The 20074-nt window shown below is 48.6% G+C and overlaps 1 protein-coding gene across 1 annotated transcript in view; it reads left to right on the forward strand.

The window, feature by feature from the left end:
• SMAD6 (SMAD family member 6) overlaps positions 1-19215 on the forward strand; it is a 41914-nt gene extending 22699 nt beyond the window's left edge. The window contains exon 4 of the mRNA XM_065641571.1: positions 18347-19215. Within this exon, the coding sequence (XP_065497643.1) occupies positions 18347-18888 (542 nt within the window). The 3' untranslated portion in view covers positions 18889-19215. The remainder of the gene's footprint in view (positions 1-18346) is intronic.
• The last annotated feature ends 859 nt before the right edge of the window (positions 19216-20074 follow it).

A 20074-nucleotide genomic window follows, 5' to 3' on the forward strand; every position in this document is an offset into this window, starting at 1 on the left:
TAAGATTTGAATTACCTTAGTGAGATGTTGCTTTTATGTGTAGTTAAGGAGCTGATAATTTTTAGGGTCATTTTGATGCTGTCTGGGTAGAAATCCTCACACTTCATCTCAGGTTAATACAAATGTCCACGTCTGAGCTGTTTTTCTAGATACTTAACTGCAGTCAACAGGGAGAAAAAGCCACTTTTAGGACACAATTTGTCCTCTCCGTAAGGGAGAAGTCTGAAAGTCAGAGGAGTTGTGCCCCGAAAGTGCTTATGTCTCATCATTTGGTGCTGGGGAGTGCAGCGGTGAAAGTCTGGGCTTGCTCACACGGACCCGGGATGCTGTGATTTATCCTCGTGTCAGCTGAGCCAGCGGAGGGGGTTTGGGTGGTTGTGAGGAATGTGAAATAAAAAAAAAGAATCTATTTTTAAAAGAGGGAAATGTACCGCGCTGGCCACTGAAACAAACAGCAAGGTTCTCCTCAACTTCAACAAGCGCTGGACCATCTCCATTGTTTAATAGCGGTTGGGAGCATGATGTCATGGGCAGAAAATAGCACCTGTTGTTATCAGAGTAAAAGTTTAATTTGTTGTAATCTTTTCCTGGGCTGCCGCCCCTTCCAGCCTTCCCCGCGGGAACCTGCGAGCAAATCTCCAGCCCCTTCCTGATTGTTTTTCCAGCTCCATTACACAACACGCGCTTGTTTGGTTTTGCAAATTGGTCATGAGCGGTGTCAATAGCTGGAGATACACAGAAAGGAGAATGGACTTTATTTGGGTTTTAGGGCCTTCTGAATGAATAGTGCCAAAATAAATACGGAGTTTTATACTGGGATGTGCAAACTAAACAGCCCTGCGAGCTCGTGGGGAGAGGTTCAGCGGGGATGAGACCATCAGGGTACGCTGAGCATCAAGCAGGACTCGGGATTTATGAAGACTAATGTCCCCTTGGGTCTGGGTTGTTGTGTGTTTTTTTGTTTTTTTTTTTTTCTTTAATGGTGGATTTACAAGGAAGGAAGAATGTAAGGGCTGGTAACAGCACACTGGGTGACTTAGCTCATTTGCCTTCCGTCTTTAGAAACTGCATTATGTTTTTCAAGCTCTACCTTAAAAGAAGTTATTCCTCTGCTACTGCTGCGTTGTCCTGCAATAAAAACGTTTTTAGTGTTTCGACTTTGAATTGACTTGTGGCAAGCTTATCTCCATTTATTCTGGTTTTCTCTATAGTAACTCAGTCCTTTAAGCTTTGTAGCATAGGCTGCGGGAGGGCAGGTTAGAGCTTCATTGCATCGCAGGAGTTGAGAATTGTGCTTCATGGCTGCGAGAGTTGTACCTTCCCAAGAACCTCAAGGACTTTAGACGGCACCTCGATGAATGAGACATCCCAGGTCTGAGCGTGGCTGCAAAGTCACATTGGCATTTGAAAGCTTTCCCAGTATCTCACGTCACAGTGGCATCAGGGCACTGGCTTCTTCAGCATCACTGTCCATCTGCAAGTGTGACCTGGGTGAGATGCTATTGCTGGGAAGCAGGGGATGGCCAAAATATCTGTGGCTGGACCTTTCCATCAGATGCATCATTAGAAGGAGTTGTACACAAATTTTAGACTCCTTGGAGCTGTTTCATGGTGTTGATGGCAGAGCCGTACGCTGTGTTTGGATGAGTAAGGCTGACTTCACCACTGACAGCACACTGGAATGGCCTGAGCGTTTCTAAAAAAGACAATTTGAATGCCCAGGCCAATTTCTGCTCCGAGTTAACAGCTGTCTAAATACAACCATGGTGAAGTCAGTTGAGTTACTTGGAACTTCTGGTCAATATTTGGAGCAGAACCTGGCAGTCCCCAGGTGTGCGGTGTGGAATAATTGATTTGTAGGAAAGAGGAAAATATGATGGTGATTGGAGAATAAGCATGGTTTGGAGAATAAGAGTCAGTCTACCTTGCTCGTCATGGAGTTTTAGTGTCCTGCAAGAACTTTCCCTTTAGCAAATAGATTGCCTCAAATAGCCGTAATGGCTTGCTGAGGGCACTGGGTTATGAAAATAAATAAAAGTCAACGGTGCTTCTAGAAATGCGAGGAATGTGAAAATGTTTAAACGATTTAGTACGAGAAAACTTTATTCAAACATCTAATCGAAGAGCGCGCTTTCATCTTCAAAACATTGGCGTTTGAACTCCCATCCAAGTTTTTTCCGGACTTTCTTTGCACTTCATCGTATACAACAGAAAGCTGTGCTTTGCAAAGTGAATAAACTTCCAGTTCCTCGTTTCCATTTGTTGTTGTCGTTGCCTCAAACACACCTAAATTACAGTAAAGAGGCTGTTCTGGGGAAAAATTGCTTAACGTGTTATTTCCTGCATTAGGAAGATATGCATGCATTTGAAGAATTCGAGCTGGGAAACACCGTGTACAAGCAGATCTTGTAAAGCTGCATAGCTTTCCATATGGAAACCACCCTGAATACAGATGTGGCAGTCAGCACTTTTTTTTTTTTTTCTCTCTCTCTCTAATGCAAGGAAATATTCACCCCTGAGAAGTGCATCTCTCCATACAGCACCTGCGAGAGTGGCTGTGGTGGATGTTTGGCACTGGTTTGGTTTGGTGAGGGATGCAGAAGTCGGCTGTAAGGAATTAGGTGTTGTTACAAACCTGCCACATGGCCTTCGGAAAAAAAAAAAAGAAAAAAAAATCTTGGATATGTATTAGTCAATTTTTTTTGGACTTACATAATTTTTGCCTGTATGACATTAAATCTGCTTCTGCATTTCAAAGGGAAAAATCTCAGGACTTCTATCCATAATGCTGTCCACTATGCAGTAACTGTAAGCAGATTTAAAAAAAAACCCCAAACCTAGTGACACTGGAGTTACGCTTATTGCAATAACTTGTTGCACATAACCGTGCTCTGTTTTGGGGTGAATGAACAGGATCAGCTTAGTAATTATTTCCGTAGGATTGTGACCTTAGGGGCCCCTTGGGTCCAGCATTAGCATTGGAAATGTCCCTGTTTGTGTTCTTAAAACCATCTAAGCGTGCGCCGCTGCGATGGCCTGCCGTGCTCTGATGGGGAGATTTATGCTTCCTAAGTACATTGTAAAAATTTTATAAAGTAGCTTAAATATTTACACAATAAGCATTTAAGGAAACAGTTATGTCTCTAAAGGAGCTGCTGATCCTTTGGGTCCATCAGACTGTGGACTTGTATTTTTTTTTTTTATCTGACCTTCAGGAATTTCTTTTTTTCACCCAACTGTTTTTAAGCAGACAAACACATGGAAACTCATACACAGGAACCTATAAATAATGTTAATGACCTGGCTTGTCTCCTCAAAAGCCAGGAAATTTCGGAACATGACGGCGAGCTGGCCCTTTGCTCACCCAAAGGTGGAAAGCATAGCTGGGAGGAGATGGTGGCAAGGACGGCACAGGTCCTGGGGTGACACGTGTGTCCCCAAACGGGGCATCGCGATGGCCAAAGCCACCCGGCCCCGGCAGGAGGCACCTTGCTGGAGCTGCAGCAATTGCAAGGGCAAGGTCTTGTCTTTGTGCGGGGTTTGATTTGTGACGTGCAGCCTTGGGGTCCTGTCGCAAGGTTTGGGGGTTCGGGTGGTGCCGACGTCGTGGTTTGTAGGTGGCTGGTTTGACGCGGGCGCTCTTTCTGACTTGCAGGGCGTCCAAGACGCAGGCAGTTGTTGCACGGCTGGTTTTGGGGAGGCCTGAGCATCTCTAGCACTTTCACCCCATCTGCACCCCAACAGCATCCCGCTTGCTGCTGGGTGCTGAGCTGACTTGTGCCACACAGCTTGATGTGACTCGGAGCAAGCTGGGGTGGTAGGCAGGGGTTTGCCTGCTTTGCCTTGCGCTTGCCCCAGGACAGGTGCCCTTCTTTTGCTCCCAAACTCGACTTTACAAGGCTCCAGCGATGCTGTATCTGTAGCGTGCCAACGAGGTGCCCACGCAGGTTTTATTTCTTGCTTCCCCTGGCATGAGTGCCTGTTGTTCAGCCTCGGGAGCTGCTGAATCCTGCAGTGAGATGGTGGGTTTGCAGCTGCTAGTGACAACAAGCCGAACAGCCTTTGGCTTCTTGGATGCGTTAAGGAACATGCAAGGGTCCAGCCATCGAAGAGAGCAGCGCAGAGCCCTTGGGGTGGCCATTCCCGGTCATTTAGGGATGGTTTGGGATGGATTTCCCCTTGGATGGCAACGGGTGAAAACATTGCTGAGCTGGCTAGCAAGCGGTGGGTGCCTGTGTGATCCCCCCGTGTGCACCCACCGCCCCTTGCTTTGCTCTTCCTGAGATGCACAGGTTATTTTTTAAAAAATTTTTTTCGTCCTGCTCGCACGGCAAACGGATGTTTAGATCAGAAAGGAAATAGGATCGCTGTTTTCTCGGCTCCGCATGCAGCAAACAGCCCTTCAAAATAACTCGGGTGTCGTAAGTGCCAGGAAAAATAGCGAAGCCAAAATGCTGTGAGCAAATAATTGGTCTTTCTGTTAGAGGTCTCCTCTTCAGCTCTGAGTTTGTGTATCGGACCAGTTGTTTTTAGGTTTTGTTCTGAGGTTTTGCAATTATTTTCAAAGCAAACATTCAGTATGTGCCGGATGAGACATTTTACTGATCCCACAGTGCTGCTCCCAGGTGATTTCCCTGGGACAGCTCAGCTTTTGGGTGGGAAAAATGGCAATCACCGTCATTGTGGGGCTAGTATTTGGACCCCAGGTGCCCACTGCTGGGTGTCACCCCGGAGGAGGTGGCCCAGGGAGCCCACCCAGCCGGGCAGGGCCTGTCCCTGTCCCTGTCTCCTGCGGGGAAGGCTCCTGCAGAGGCTTTTGGCCGGTGCTGTGGGAAGAGCGCGGCCTCCCCGCGCAGCCCGGCCCGGCCCGGCTGAGTCACCCCGGCCAGGAAAGGGGAAAGGAGCTCGGCAGATTCGGAAAACTGGCTGGAAGGACAGGCGATGCCCTGCCCGCTGCCTGCCCGCTGCCTGCCCGCGCCCTGCCCGCACCCTGCGCCCTGCCTGCTCCCTGCCGGTGCCCTGCCCACCCCAAGCGATGGACACACGTTGGGGTTGAGTTCAGCCTAAAGCCGTGGGGCTGGGGATGGTTTTGCCCCCAAGTTCATGCGCATGGTGCCATGACTTCCCTCAAAGGAAAACCCTAAAAGTGGAGAATCATAGAATTGTTTTGGTTGGAAAAGATCTTTAAGGTCATCGAGTCAAACCATAACCCAGCCCTGGCACTGCCCCATGTCCTGAGAACCTCATGTCCGTCTGTCCAACCCCTCCAGGGATGGTGACTCCACCACTGCCCTGGGCAGCCTGTTCCAATGCCCCACAGCCCTTTGGGGAAGAAGTTGTTCCAAGATCCAACCTCAACCTCCCCTGGCGCAACTTGAGGCCGTTTCCTCTGGTCCTGGCGCTTGTTCCTGGGGAGCAGAGCCCGACCCCCCTGGCTCCAAGCTCCTTTCAGGCAGGTCAGAGATCAGAAGGTCTCCCCTCAGCTCCTGTTCTCCAGCTGAACCCCCAGCTCCCTCAGCCGCTCCCATCACCCTTGTGCTCCAGCCCCTCACCAGCTCCGTTCCCTCCTCTCAACTCGCTCCAGCACCTCAAGGCCTTTCTTGGCGTGAGGGGCCCAAAACTGCCCCCAGGATTCAAGGTTTGGCCTCCCCAGTGCCCAGGACAGGGGTTCCCTGTGGGTGAGCGCCACTGTCCTGTCCCTTTAGGGACCTTTTTGGGACACCCAAGCCAGTAGCCCAGTCCCCGCGGCACCCAGACCCAACGGGCACCCACGTTGGCTCACGCTGCCCACTGCGTTTTGTAGGTTTGGTGGGTTCGATACGGAGGATGCGGGGCCAGGAATGGGTCCCGCTGCCTCATCATCTCAGCTCGTTAGTCTAATGACTGCAGACACTGTGGTACACTAAAGTGGGGAACGGGGAACAGGTACTTTTTTTTAGACTTTATTTTATTTTTTCTTTTGGAAATGCAGCCTCTTGCAGTCATGCTTTCACAGTTAAAATAAGGTTTAAATTACAGGGCTGGCTGTGGCTTTTTCCCTTTCTTTCAGAATTTTTGCCAACTTGCAATTTACTTAATGAAATCCTGCTATTTCGTTTAACAGGGATGTTTTTTGCAGATGTTGATTTAACCCAGCTTTATAAAATATGTGAACTGTGCAGTTTCTTCCCTATTTTTAACAATTTAAAGATTCTAGTGCAGTAACTTGACAGAGTTTATAACGTCAATACGTTGGTTTGTTTTTACCCTGCAAATACTGAGGTTGAACGATGAGACTTCCACATCATCGACAGCCCTGGCAGAAAAAGTCAGAAATGTTGCAATAATGAGCAAAAGTTGTCCAAAGCGGGAACTGTGTTGCTCGTTGGAGCTTTGTGAATGTATTTTTGCAAAATATCTGACCCCGATTCTCTAGAATGTTCTTTAAGTTTTGTACAGGGAAGTTCTTTGCATCCATATGGATATTCTATATATATATATATGACCTACAGGAGAATGGAGAAGAGAAGGGAGTCTCTTGTAGGCTGCTGACAGGCTACCTCTTTAATGTATAATACTAGGCGTATTTCCCCCCAATATGCCTTTATTTTTTAAAATCAGTTTCCCTTGAGGGGAGGGGAAGAATTTGCCGTTTCTCTTTTAGCGCTCGGCTGTGTTGAGTGTGTGCAGTCTTGAACTCGTTAGCCATAACGAAGCATTCATATGCTCCGTTAATCTCCCTGTCCTTGATTTACAAAGAGCCCGACTCGCTCTCCTTCCCGTTTTCCTCTTGATGGGAAAGTCGTTTACTTTGGTACTTAATTTGTAGAGTTTATAGCTGCGGCCCATGCATTCCCCCCACTAGAAACATCTCGCGGAGGAGTTGCAGCCACGAACCCTGCATGAGCCGGTCCTGAAGAGGTTATTTTTAGCTTTAAATTTCAGCTGCCCTCCAAGAAAGATGAGGGCTTGTCCAAGAAAGGTGGGAGGGTTTTTAATCTGAACCAAGACCCTTCTTGAGTTCTGCTCATACACCCACAAATCATTTTAGCTGGGTTATATTGAATGAGTGTTACTGGAAATCAGGAGACATGGAGCTAACGCTGGCAGCATCTCTTGCTGTGTCCTTGCTATAACTCATTAATCCCTTTCTCTTTGAACATCCCAAGTGAAGCTGGAGTATCGGGGTGTCTGGGATTCGCATTGGTGCAGCAGCACAGGATGTATACCATGGAGTTGTGTGTGTATTTTGGTATTTTCCTTTTTCTTTCCCCCACCTTTTTATAAGAAACTGTGGTTTTCAGAAATGAAAACAAGCCCTTCTTGGCCAGGAAGGGTAATTAGCATGAGTCACCTCTACTCTCCATGTGCAAATACAGAGTTAGGAATTTCATCATCTGGGAGATCATTGTGAAGATGCTTTCGGGGACTTTTGGAGGCCACATGTCACCGCCTCGCCGGGCTGCAGTGATGCTTGCGAATGTTGTGGATTTCATGCAAATACCTTGGTTTTTCATCCTCCATCCCTTGCAGAAATTTTCTTGCTGTTTATCCGAACTTTAATAGATTTACAGCACCGTTTCGGGGAGTATGAAAAGAGGACGAGGTATGTTTGTTCTTTTGGGCAGATCTTATCCCAGGCTAGCAGAAATGCAAGCCCTGTGCTGCATCTGCTCCTCTGGGTTGCCAATTTGTGGATTTTACAGAAAAAGTGCCAGGAGACCCCTCCCGGTGCATCCACCATGGCACACAAATGTCACAAGGGTTGTTATCCACCACGGTCACCGTGGTCTAAGTCCTCCTGCAAAGCAGAAACCACCACTGCAGCATCCTTGCTGCTTCGACTGCCAATGTGAGGGACCAACTATGGGGCTTAAATCCTGAGATGCTTAAGTCATTGTTTAGTCTTTGCTTTAAGTGGGAGTAAGCCCATGGATGCTGGCCACAAGCCGTTGTCAGTGGAACGAGCTGCTTGCTTGGAGCAAGGGCTGGAATAGACCCAGAAAATGTTTACATATAAATACAAGAACTAGCTATCGGAAAATCTGGCGTGTGTGGGTGCACACGCATGCACGCATCTCTCTGCACGTCCCACCCGGCTGCGGCCGTACAGACATATATGTGCGAGCAGGAGAGCAGAAACCATCCTCATCCTCCCTACCAGCACCGCAGGACCGAGGACTTGCCTCTGCCTTGCTGCACACAGACTCCATCCCCATTGCTTTTATTCCTCTCCAACAGATATGAGCCCTAGGACCTCCCCATACGGGTTTATCCTTTTAGCATGACCAACTTGGCTTGCACACCAGAGGGATTGTTGCCTTGCAAAGGCCACGCTGGCACCCAGAATCCTTTAATTCCCTGTAAAACTTGGGGCAAATCTGCCACAAGCGAGGACTTGAAGCGACCACAGACGGCGTGACATGCGGTGGCAGCCACGGAGCCGTGGCTCCCCAGCTTACGGTGCTTGCTCAGACAGCGAGTCTCGGGGAGAGCTTTATCGGGAGAAGGATCTTGGGCTTTGGCCAGTGAGAACAAAGCCTGAATTTCCACTTCAACCCATGTTTGCTTCCCGTATATGTGAGGGCACTGATACCGTGCTGGAAGAAAAAAAAAAAAAAAAAAGACAAGCAAAAACCAAAATGACTTCTAAGGATGCTGGGGGAGAATTACCAGGCGAGGGGAGGCATCAACTGGAGCCCTTTTGAGGTGCAGGGGATGGGTTGGGATGAGGGATCCACAGCTGATGCGGGTGCTGGTGGGGGCTTGGGGAGGAAGCCCAAGATTTTTGTTCTCCCAAAGGTCCCAGGCTGGGGTCTTGTGGCTGCCCGGGGCTGGACTCCGTACCCAGCCAGCCAGGGAGGAGCAAAGCGGCTCATTCCCAGCCCATACGGAGAAAAACATTTGATGGGCTCCTGCTCGTGGCCCCCGGGGAGCCTCCCCAGCCCGGCACTCCTCCGTCACAGCTTGTTTTCCAGGTTGGTGATAGTTTCCTAAAGCTTTCACAGTCCTTGATATTTGCAGTGTTATTGGCATCGAGCCGACAGACATCTGTCCAGCGCCTTGGTGTTCTCTCGAAGGTGCTGCTTGTGGCTGCGTGGCGTCCTCGCTGCAGAGAAAACAGGGTGGCCTTGGGTTTTTTCAGCCCGCTCGCTGCTTCTCATGTCATCTGCCTCTGCTCCGAAACCCTGCGGCTGGTTCTCAGGCGTCAATCCGATAGAGCGCGATAGCAGGGCAAGGCTGGCTTCGTGCTCGCTCTGGAGGGGACAGCTTCGGCTAGAGCTCTCAAAATATATCCGATGGTGACATTTTATTTGGTTTTGCTCTGATTTTCCACTCGGGGAAGCATCTCCACTCATTTTTTGGTTAGTAAAAACAGAAGAACGGAGCAAAGCTGCTGCACTCACAGCCTGCTTTGTTTCCCATGCCCTGTGTGAGCTCTTAAGCCCAAAGTTTCCAGCTTTGCCGGTGGTTTTGGGGAGCGAATTTTGCACGACCAGCCAGAGACATCTGAACGAGGCTTCGTGTAGAGGAACTGCTGAGCATTTGCCTTCTGAAAATGGCAAATTTTGGTGGTTACCAGAGGGAGCTGAGCTGTAATTTGGGGTTGGGGCTGTGCTTGGAGCAGTGTGAGTAGGTGACAGTGTACTGCCTGGCTGCTTGGCCTTTGCAGGACAGCTCAGAGGAGCTCAACACCCTCATATTATCTAACAACCAGAGGAAAAAAAGCACACCCCCCCGCCTTTTTTATTTTAATCCACTGCTTTTTTCAGAGGAGGTACCTGCGTCAGGCATCCTGTGCTGGGTTCGTGGTCCTGCCACCGGGGATGCTCCGATGCTCTTTGCAATTGTGGCAGTGGGGAGGCTGGAGCATCTTCAGGAGCATCTCTGCAGCCACCTCGGCAACATCCTCATGAACTCAGCATCTGGCTTCCCAAGACAGCCCCACCCCCTGAGTGTCCCCTCCACCCCAGCAGAAACCCATTTATTTGATGCTGGTGTGAGCTTGGCAGGGCTTTGGTTCAGTTACAGCCCCAGCCTCGTGCCTCTGGACCATCACCCTCCGTCCGGTGATTCCCAGGAGCTGTGATGAGGCACAAAGTGATGTTATTCCTGTTTCTCTTCAGAGGGACCTACTAATTAGTTTCTGCTTTTAAAACGCTTTGAAGTGCTCGGCTGAAACTCCTGTACAAGTGAAAACTATTATTATTTATTTATACCATTTTCCAGAGTCTCTCCTCCACCACGGGATGCTCCCATTTGCCGCAGCTCTGGTCATTGGGCAAATAATTTCCCTCTCTGAGAGCATCAGTTGAGATTTCTAAGAGCGCCTAAAATTGCTCTGCAAAGCCGAAACGGGTTCGAAAAGCAGAAGAGAGCTCAGGAGGTCCCATGGGATTTGGCAAGCCCCAACTTCTGCCCACCAGCCCAGCCAAAGTCGGATGCGGTTGGCGTAGCCGGGATTGCAGCCGGCGGCCCCCGGATTAATTAATAGTGAGGGCTGGCAGGGCTCCAGGCGGGAAGGGAGCGCTGGACGTTGTGGCGGCGGCGACTAAAAGGGAAATCTGCCATCGGGTGATTTATGGGGTGATTTCTCCCAGATTCTCAGCGTTTTTCAGGCTCTGGAAAAAAAAAAAAAAAGGATCACATACATGGTTGTTTGGAGGAGCTGAAAATGTACAAGTTCTCAACCTAAAATTGAAAAAAAGGCTGCAGAAGGCACTTGGGGAATGAGCCTTCTCCCCTCTAAGCGCAGTCGGTGCCTTGCCCAGCTGGCAGCGGGAGGCAGAGAAAAAAGCCAACCCCAACTACGTGATGCTCAGAAGATTTTCAGCAAACCTCCCAATTTTACAGAAAATCACTTAGTGGATACCTTCCCCCCATCCTATCCCCTGTGTCTTCCACCATCTCATCTATTTTCTCGGTTTTTTGGCTGTTTTAGGTGCAGGGTGGGGACACCTGGGTGCTCACGGAGATTCCGAGCGCGACCCTGGGATTTTTGCCGGGCTTGGACTTACCCAGGGCTGCTTTCCAAGAGTGGAGAAGTCTCAGCCAAATTCTGGTTGATGACAGGTCTGGTGCTTTCATAGTTGGCAGCCAGCGTAGGTGATTACATTTTGGGCTCCTTTTGAAGATGTATTTACATTGTTGTGCTAACTTTTACGTGCCAGGTATAAAGCCAGGTTACATGCGCAGCCCGGGAACTTAAAAGCGATGAATGCGCCTGTGAAAGCCGTGAGCAAGGGAAACTGGGATTATATGGAGACTGTTTGACTAAAAAAAAAAAAAAAATCACCTAAATCTCTGAAAACACTGGCCTTTAGAAGTAACACATTAAAATGTCTGTGAAAAATACCTTAGTTGTGCTTTTCCAGTTTTTTTACTTTCTAGGACTTTTCACCCTTGGCTGAAAAGACCTTTGTAAACCATGAAGGGAAGCTGGGGGAAAAAAAAAAAAAGCTTGAATACCTTAAAATCATGTTCTGGATTGTGTATCTAATGGCCAGAGAAGGTGCATTAGAAACAAACTCCTTGAATTTAGCTTGAAAATAAGCTAACTGATGCTGGCTGACAAATTTCCAGGCAGAACTAAACAAGGCATGTGTTTTTCTTTGGAGGATATAAAAAAATTAGCATGAGCTGATGATTTTGCAGAGTGGTTTCTTTTATGCAGGGAAAATTGTTTTCATCCCAATTCTTGGCATTGGCTCCTGTCCTGTGTTGCTTTTGTTTCTTGGGCTGCCATGGAAATGTCCCCCTTTCCCCCCAAGACCTCTCCACGCGCCTCTTTCACTGCCTCTGTTGCCCGTCAGACCTTTTTTTTTTGAACTAATTTAATTAATTAACCCAGCGCAAGTGTTCTTCTGAGTTAATCATCTACTGGGTTAACGAATTAAATGGGCTCACGGAGGATGCCGGGGAGCACCAGGGCTCTGCTCCAAGGGAAAGGCTGGAGGAGGTGGGGGTGCCTCCTCCGTGGTGGGTACGGTGGCAGCGAGGACCTTCTTGGTGCTGGTTTTTGCCAGATGAGCGAGCTCTGTGGTTGCACAACAGCCACATCCAACGTGAGGAACGTGTGCCAGGAGCTGTGCTGAGGTCGGAGGAGTTGGGACCCTTTTGGCCATAACAGCGGTGACACCAGGTTAATCACAATGTGCAATCACACTCTTTATTTTATAATTGAGGCGTGAGCTGGGCTGAACCTTTAAGTGTCTCTCAGCAGAGCAAACCAGCAGCCTGGAGAGAGTTTGATGCTCTGCAGCATGGGGAAGGTCCGTACTGTTGGCCGTGGCTGACATCGGTCATCGGCTGGAGAGCTCGTCCCAAGCTTTTTAGGGCCTCTGTGAATCAGGGAGCAAGTTTGTCTTGGTCACGGCTGGGACATTAAATGATTCTCAGTTGATTCTGGGCCTTAACGATCCAGGAAGAGCCTCGAGCTCTCCAACCTCCTGCTTCCACCCAACTGCCATCTCCTTGCACAAGCCCGTTGTCATGTTGTAACACAGAGCTTCTTGCTTCGTTGGAGAAACCCAGAAATTATTAAAAAGAGGGCCTGAACTGTCCTTGTCCTCGTGAGGACTTTCCCCGGCTTTAGCTGGGGGAGCAGCCTGGAGAACCTCCTGCTGCCTCTGCTCTTCCAGTGTCCCCAGGGCCACCGCGGGACAGCAGCCTGGGCCCTTCGTGTGCTGGTGGGCTCAGGACGTTGCCTTAAATGTATGTGGTGGACCAACGCTGGATCAGTCCCGTCTGCTGACAGAGTGGCCAAGACGTGGTTCACCAACACCTGCAGCTCCTCCAAGGGTGGCAAAGTGCTTTCAAAGTCCCACCCCACGGCTCCCAGTGAGATGGACAGACTGACGGTGGCCGCTTTGTGGCCCGGTGTCCCCAGGGGCATCTGCACTGGGGAGCCCTGTGCTGGGGACAAGGCTCAGCTTGTCCCCCACCCCAAGGGCCAGGGGCTGGTGCCGGGGGTGGCTGCAGCGCGGGGGCTCTCAGGGGGCCACAGTGATGCATTCCAGCTGAAACTTGTAAGGCAGAGGTATTTTAAGTATATTGGCTTAACGAAAATGGTTGTGAGCTTTGCTAGGGCAGATTGACAATTAATTTTTTTTTTTTTTTTTTTTTTTAAGGGCCATAAAAATTCCATTTCTGCTGTGCAAAGTTTTAACCCCTTCCTTACCATGGAGCTTGTTTCTAAGGGTATTAATGGGGGATTATTTTAACTGATGGCTCCCCGGTGAACTGTTAAAGATTTTAGGGAAACGTGCGTGTTCTTCATTCCAAGCTTTTAATCTGGACTTTGTTCACAGTAACCCATGTGTGGGTATAACCATCCTGCTTCCACTCCCCTGCATGTTTGGTAGTATGAGCGTACATCTGTGCTATGGCAGAGGGGAGAAAAAAGGCTGAGCGTGTATCTGATAGAGTCTGAAGTGGAATAAAACTGAATGGAAAGACCTTGGCCATTGACAAAGGATGTAACTGAGCTCTATGCTGCTCCAAGGTGCAGGAGTACGGGAGGGTAGGACATGAAAATGGGGTATGGGCTGAGTTGTGGGGACACTCCTGAATATCCCACTCCATCTGTTCAGGTGCCCAGATGTGCATCTGAGTCCCTGTCACAGCTGGAGCATGCAGTGATTTGGTGGTGGTTGTTTGGTTGGGTTTTTTTGTTTGGTTGGGTTTTTTACATTCATGGTCTTCCCCGTGGGCGCCTCATCAATGTGCTTTGAAAAGCTCATGGGATGGTTTGGGGCTGGATGGGGAAGCGGGGACCGGATCACCCGTTCCTCACAGAGGACTCTGCTTGGAAAAACAACACAGAGCCACTTCTGACTGTTTCCTCAGGAGTCCGTGCAAGAATAGGAATATTCCCCAAAGCTCTGCGGAAAACTTCCCTTCTCACCCCCTTTTCCTTACGCAGCAAGATCTTACTTGCAGCCATATATCATGTGGGGGGGGTTGACCTGGTGAGAAGAGGTTTGGTGGCTTCAGAAGAGCCGAAGCATTAATCAGAGATATTTTAATTGTGTGTTTTGTGATCTGCCCATGTTTTCCATCCTGCTTTTAAGTGCAGCATCAAGCAGTGGGACTGTGCAGTGTTTTGTTTTGGAAAAAAGCGTCTTTCTTTTCTCTTTTAATGCACTGCTTTGAACTTTACTGGCATAAAGCACTGTCAAATCACAAATCATCTGAAACCTCAAGTTATTTTCTTTACCTCCACGCTCTGCAGGGAGCGAAAGCAGCTGTGCTGCTAACGCCGCGAGGATTTACAGTATTTGCTCTTTGCATTTATTCCTGTACCTGGATTCCTTTTGCCTGAGCCATGCGAGACTCTTCCCATTAAGCTCTGGGTTCGACCCTCTGTCTTGCCTTTCTATCTCGTTTTTTTATCTTAAATTGTTTGAATTTCCTTTTGGATGTGTCTGCTGCGAGGCATCGCTGCAGCGGAGGAAACGGCGACTCGGAGGAACAAGTAAACAAGAGCCAGAGCTTCAGCCCATCCATCTGATCGATAGGGGCGGCTTTGATGGCAGAGATAGCCCTGACGCCAGCCGAAATGTAGCTGCTAGAAGTTGTGGCTGCCTACAATGACAGTTGTTAAAAATGCGTCCTATACGATCGAGGGAGGCACCACAGGACTAAAATATTTTTCTTTCTTCAAAAAGAAAGCTAACAAGCCTGCCTCTGTTCCAGCAGAAGGGCAAAAAAACCCCCAACAAACTGGGTTTTCTTGTTTGTGCATAAAGGGCAGCGTGGAAAAAGGGGAGGAAAAAACAGAATATTTATTTAAAAGGCAGAGGACATGCTTTTCTGCCGGCCGCCCCTGCCGTCTGCTGAGTGGTAGCGGCTAATAGCTGGAGGCGAAACTAATACTTGGCAGGGGATGAGACACAGCGCAGGCCCCTCATCTTCGGGGCTCGCTGAAGCGCTTGTTTTATGTCAGGGCTGCGGGATGAGTTCATCTTCTCAGGATTTGGTTGAGTGCGCTGGGAGATAAAAGGAGGCAAAGGAACCCGCTGCGGCACGGGGAGCCAGCGATGGATGGGGCTGGGGGCAAGGGGGACCCCACCGAAAGCTTTCCAGAGACAGGCTGTTCAGATGAGCCTTTTCACCGTCTCTTTTCAGGGTGTTTTATTTGCCTGCAGGCCACGGGCAGGGTGCTTTTGCAGCTGGTTGCATGGATTTTTAAAGCCTTTCTTCACCCCCTGGCCAGGAAAAGCAGAGTGGAAAGGAAACTTTTAGCCGCTTGATGTGCAATTACCTAAAGCTCGTGTCCTCATGCATTTGAAGGAGCACAGGACATCTCCAGGAGCTGTGACAGGGTGACACAGATGGGAAGCAGGTTGGCAGGGAGGGTTTGCCCCCCGAGATGCTCACATGGATGGAAGGACTGAAGCTCATGCCATTAATTGCACAGAGGTGATTTTAATAAGGCTATTTTAGATGCATCAAAGCAAGAGGGGTGAAAACACCTTCCCCTGTTTTCAGCATGTGTGTCAGTTGGTGACTTTACCAAAATATTTGCTAGTTCCTGGAAAGCAGAGATGGCAGCAGGGATGGTGGCACCTACAGCGAGATGTTCTTGTAGAACAGCCGCTGGTCTCCTCCTGCTTTGCTTTGCCCCACTAGGTATGTTAATTTGCAATAAACGGTAGGAAAACATCTATTTAAATGTTTATTGCTGACTGTTCTCTTAATTAATTCAACTGATGGGGAAACTTGAGTTTCGAAGTTATCCCATTCTTAGTCTGTAAGGGAAATTCAGGGGCTGAGTGGTAGTTTCTGAAAAAAAATGCGATAACAAAACCCACTTACCTAATGGGCATGCAGGGCTTTGTGGAGGTTGGGAGGTTAAGCAGATGCAGAGCTCGGTAATTGCTACCAGCCCCCGGGCCCGGCAGATGAGAAGCTCTGAGCTTGTCTGCAGCCCCCCCAGCATCACGTGAGTGGGACAACAGCAACGTTCAGCGTTTGAGAAGAGTTTCGGAAAAGCACTGGGGACATCTCAACTCTATGATGTCCTGGTGGAAACTGGGTGCTGTGGAAGATGGACCTGCAGATGAAGCTCAGTACCTCTTCTTTCTGCTGTTGTGTCATTTATGAGCTACATCTTGTATCACACCTTAAAAGAAAATAAGGAATTACTTGCCATAGTGCATTTGAAAGGGCAAAATGTACTGACAGTCTGCATGGTGGTAGACCAAGGGATGATGTTGGAGAAGGTAGAATGATTTTCCTCCATGCCGAGCTGTTGATTCCAAGGATTTGTACAGATGTAGCTAAGGATGGTCTTGCTTCAGGAACATTCAATTAGATAAGACGGTTTGGGTCAGATTTGTGTTAATGCCGTAGACTTGGTTAGCAGCATTTTTGCAACTGCTGCAGAAATACTGCAAAGAGGTTCTGAAACTACTTATCACCAATTTCATCAAAGTTTCTGTTCGTGGTGCATCATATTGGTACTAGGCACCTGGGGGTGGGGGGTTCTAACCCGGAATTACATTTGAATCTTCTCTGTCTTCTGTAAAACATCATGTTCCCATTTATGGTGCTTTGCAAGGCATCATAAGATACGTCAGGAAGAGTCAAGTCCAGTTGTCAGTATTTATAATGTGCTTGGGTACAATATATTCATCATGCACTTGCCAATGGAGTCATTACCCTTTCAGAGCAAGTTGGGTTGTTTAACTCCTGGTGATCCATGTGCAGGAGGGTCATTTGAGATGGCAAAGGAAATACAGGTTATCAGTGAAAGAGTAATGGTGTTTCTTTTCCCAGTGGGGTTGAGATGTCTAATCGTCGCGGGGTTTCTTTCCCAGTTCTGGATAAAATGTGCGTCAAGCCAAAAATGGGCTGCTGGTGGCTGTGCAGAATCCTAAACATTTAAATTTAAACAGGTGATGGGAGAGGGAGGGGCCAATCTGGCATTTTGGGGGCGGTTTAGAGCTGTGGTGGGTGAAGGGGTCGGTGCGAGATGATGAGCGCTGCCCTCGGCAAAGGGCGTCGTGCCGGCCCCGCCGCCTCCCCTCTTGCCCAATTGCCCCCCGTCCCCCCTGCTCCCCCTCTCCCTCCCCTTAAATTTGTATAGTTACAACTCAAGTTAAACTCTAACAAAGCTGCTTAATTCAAAGATCGCTAATGGGGAGGAGAGCCCGTTCCCCTCTGGGGTAATTTGAGCCTGAAAAGAAACGGGGCTGTAGGGCTGCGCTTGAAATCCAGTGTGTCAGTGGGGGCTGTGAAGCAAAATAATGGCATCACCCCGTGTGCAAGTTAATCGGACTTGATGGCACGAAGGCAGAGGGGTCAGCGGGCCACGGGCGCGTGATATATTGTCAGGGAGCTTAATGCCGGGCATGGAGCAGGGCCGGCTCGACGCAGAGCTCCTTGCTTGAAAGCCCAGGGTGGTTTTCTGTTAACCGGTGTGGTAGGAATGGGAATGATGTTCAGCAAGAGGTTAATTCACCTGCTTCAGGGCTCTTTTAGGGCTGAGAGTTCCCATCTTCCTTCTGGAGGCATCATAAGTTCTGGAGGCATCATAAACTAAATAGATTTCTGGCAGTCTGCATTCCTCCCGTCTTCCTTGAACGTAATTCCTAGAAAGAATAGATGTTTCTCATTGTTCTGGAAAGAGTTCCAGTGGCTTTGCAGGATATGCATAGTTCATACAACTACTCCCCGTTGGCATGAAATGCCTCCTCAGATTTCACGTTCCCCATGAGAACATCACTGCTACAGTGAAAGAATATTTCATAGCAGAGAGAACTGTTGGGTTGGTTGTCCGAGCACTTCATGGGCAACCTCTGTGGTTCAGTTCAACCCAAGTTAACCTTTAAAAATGGGGCCACAGCACCACAGTGATGCTGGAGGAGCCTGGGGACCTGCGAAGCTCAGGGCCGGCTGAGCTGTGGTGAGAGTATCGAGGTACTGAGTCCCCACACGCTCTTGGTCATAGAGATATGCATGTCTTGAGTACACAGGGTCCCAGCTGCTGGACACAAGGTTGAACATTAGAGAGAGAAAGAGATGTTGAGCTCCACAGGAGCTGGTGGGGGGCCTGTTGGGTCACCAGCCTTTGCTTGAGCCTTCTTTCTTGGTGGTGTTTGACATAATTGGTTGAGGATGGGCCTTGGGTTGAGGATAAGCGTTGGGTTGAAAGCAAGTTTTGGGTTGAAAGCAAGTTTTGGGTTGAAGGTGGGCCTTGGGTTGAGGGTGAGCTTTGGGTTGAAGGCAAGTTTTGGTTTGAACACAAGTTCAGTTCCTGCGTGAGCAAAGCCGATGGGTGGGAAGAGCCGTTTGCTTACCCTCCATACCTTTCTTCTCCCAGGTGGTCACAGCAAACCTTTTCCTCTCCTCTCCCCCACAGATGCCAGTACGTCGCCCGATGCCGTGAAGAGGAGCCATTGGTGCAACGTGGCCTACTGGGAGCACCGGACGCGCGTCGGCCGCCTCTACACAGTGTACGAACAGTCTGTCAGTATATTTTATGACCTACCTCAAGGAAACGGCTTCTGCCTCGGACAGCTAAACCTGGAAAACAGGAGCGAGACTGTGAGAAGGACTCGAAGTAAAATCGGCTACGGGATTTTACTCAGCAAAGAACCGGACGGTGTGTGGGCTTACAACCGCAGCGAGCATCCCATCTTCGTCAACTCCCCGACACTGGACATCCCCAACTGTAGGACTTTGATAGTGCGCAAGGTGATGCCGGGCTATTCCATCAAGGTCTTTGACTACGAGAAGTCCTGCCTCTTGCAGCACACGGCCGATCTGGATTACACGGACGGGCCCTACGACCCCAACAGCGTGCGGATCAGCTTCGCCAAGGGCTGGGGGCCGTGTTATTCGAGACAGTTTATCACGTCGTGTCCTTGTTGGCTGGAGATTTTACTCAGTAACAATCGATAACGGTCAGCCTCTGACGAAAGGAAAAAAAGAAAAAAAAAAAGACACAGACTATCCCAAATATCATCTACCTAGATTTAATATAAAGTTTTATATATTATATGAAAATATATATTATACTTGTAATTATGGAGTCATTTTTACAATGTAATTATTTATGTATGGTGCAATGTGTATATGGACAAAAACCAGAAAATGCACTTTGGCTTATATAATTCTTTCAATACAGATTTTTTTAAAAAAGAAAAATTATACAGCAAAAATAGGAGAAAACCCTAATTTTGATGTATGGTTTTTTGAAATATTATTAATACCCAGACAAAAAGCTAATACCAGTCACTCATTGATAATAAAGTATTCGCATTATAGGGGGGGGGTTTAATTGTCTATTTTTTTTTTCTCTTCCCCTGACCAAAGTCCGCAGCAGTGTCTGCTCGGGCGCTCTGAAGTCAGGAGGGGTTTCCAGGGGGGTGACCACTGTCTCCATCTCAGCCAGGACCATTAGAAAAACACTATCTTAATTGCTGGAATCACTGCAAATTAATGGCGATCAGTGCTGGTGGGAAGAGCAGAATAGACTGTGGCCCTGCAAGCTGCCCAGTAGGACCAGCTTGCATTATTAGCTTTAAAAAGGGTTCTCTCTCTGAGTCCGGTACCTTCTGGTTATGTTTGGTGGTTGAGAAACAAATGCTGATTTTTGGACAACTCCTGGTTGGGTGGATCCTCAGTTGGAGACATCGTAGCGTGGCCCGAATTTTGGGAAGCCCTCCAGTAGCTTGAAATAAGGCGGAGGTGAGTTGGATGAGCCGTGCGCAGATTTGTCCTGCGGCTCCCCCAGTCTGTTGTCCAGGCAATAAACTGATACAGAATTGTTTGGGAACAATATATTTGCTCTGAGGAGCAATTGCAGCCAGAAGAAGTCCTGGTCAGATGAGCTTGTCTCAGACGATTTACTCTCTCTGGAAATCCTGGCTAAAATCAGGCAAAAATCTGACTTCTGCGTGAGCTTCGTTGCTGTCAGTGCTGTAGCACTTATGTGTCTACACGGGCAGGTTGGCTTCACTTGGTTAGTTAAAGTTATTTATTGCCAGTGACTGGTGTAGAGCTGCATTACAAATCCCTGTACGTTTGATTTTCATAAAGACCTGGCCTCTGCAGTCTTGTGATTGCAGAAGCACCTCAGCTTTTG

Source organism: Caloenas nicobarica, chromosome 10, assembly GCF_036013445.1.
Source record: "Caloenas nicobarica isolate bCalNic1 chromosome 10, bCalNic1.hap1, whole genome shotgun sequence".
NCBI classification, from domain to species: domain Eukaryota; kingdom Metazoa; phylum Chordata; class Aves; order Columbiformes; family Columbidae; genus Caloenas; species Caloenas nicobarica.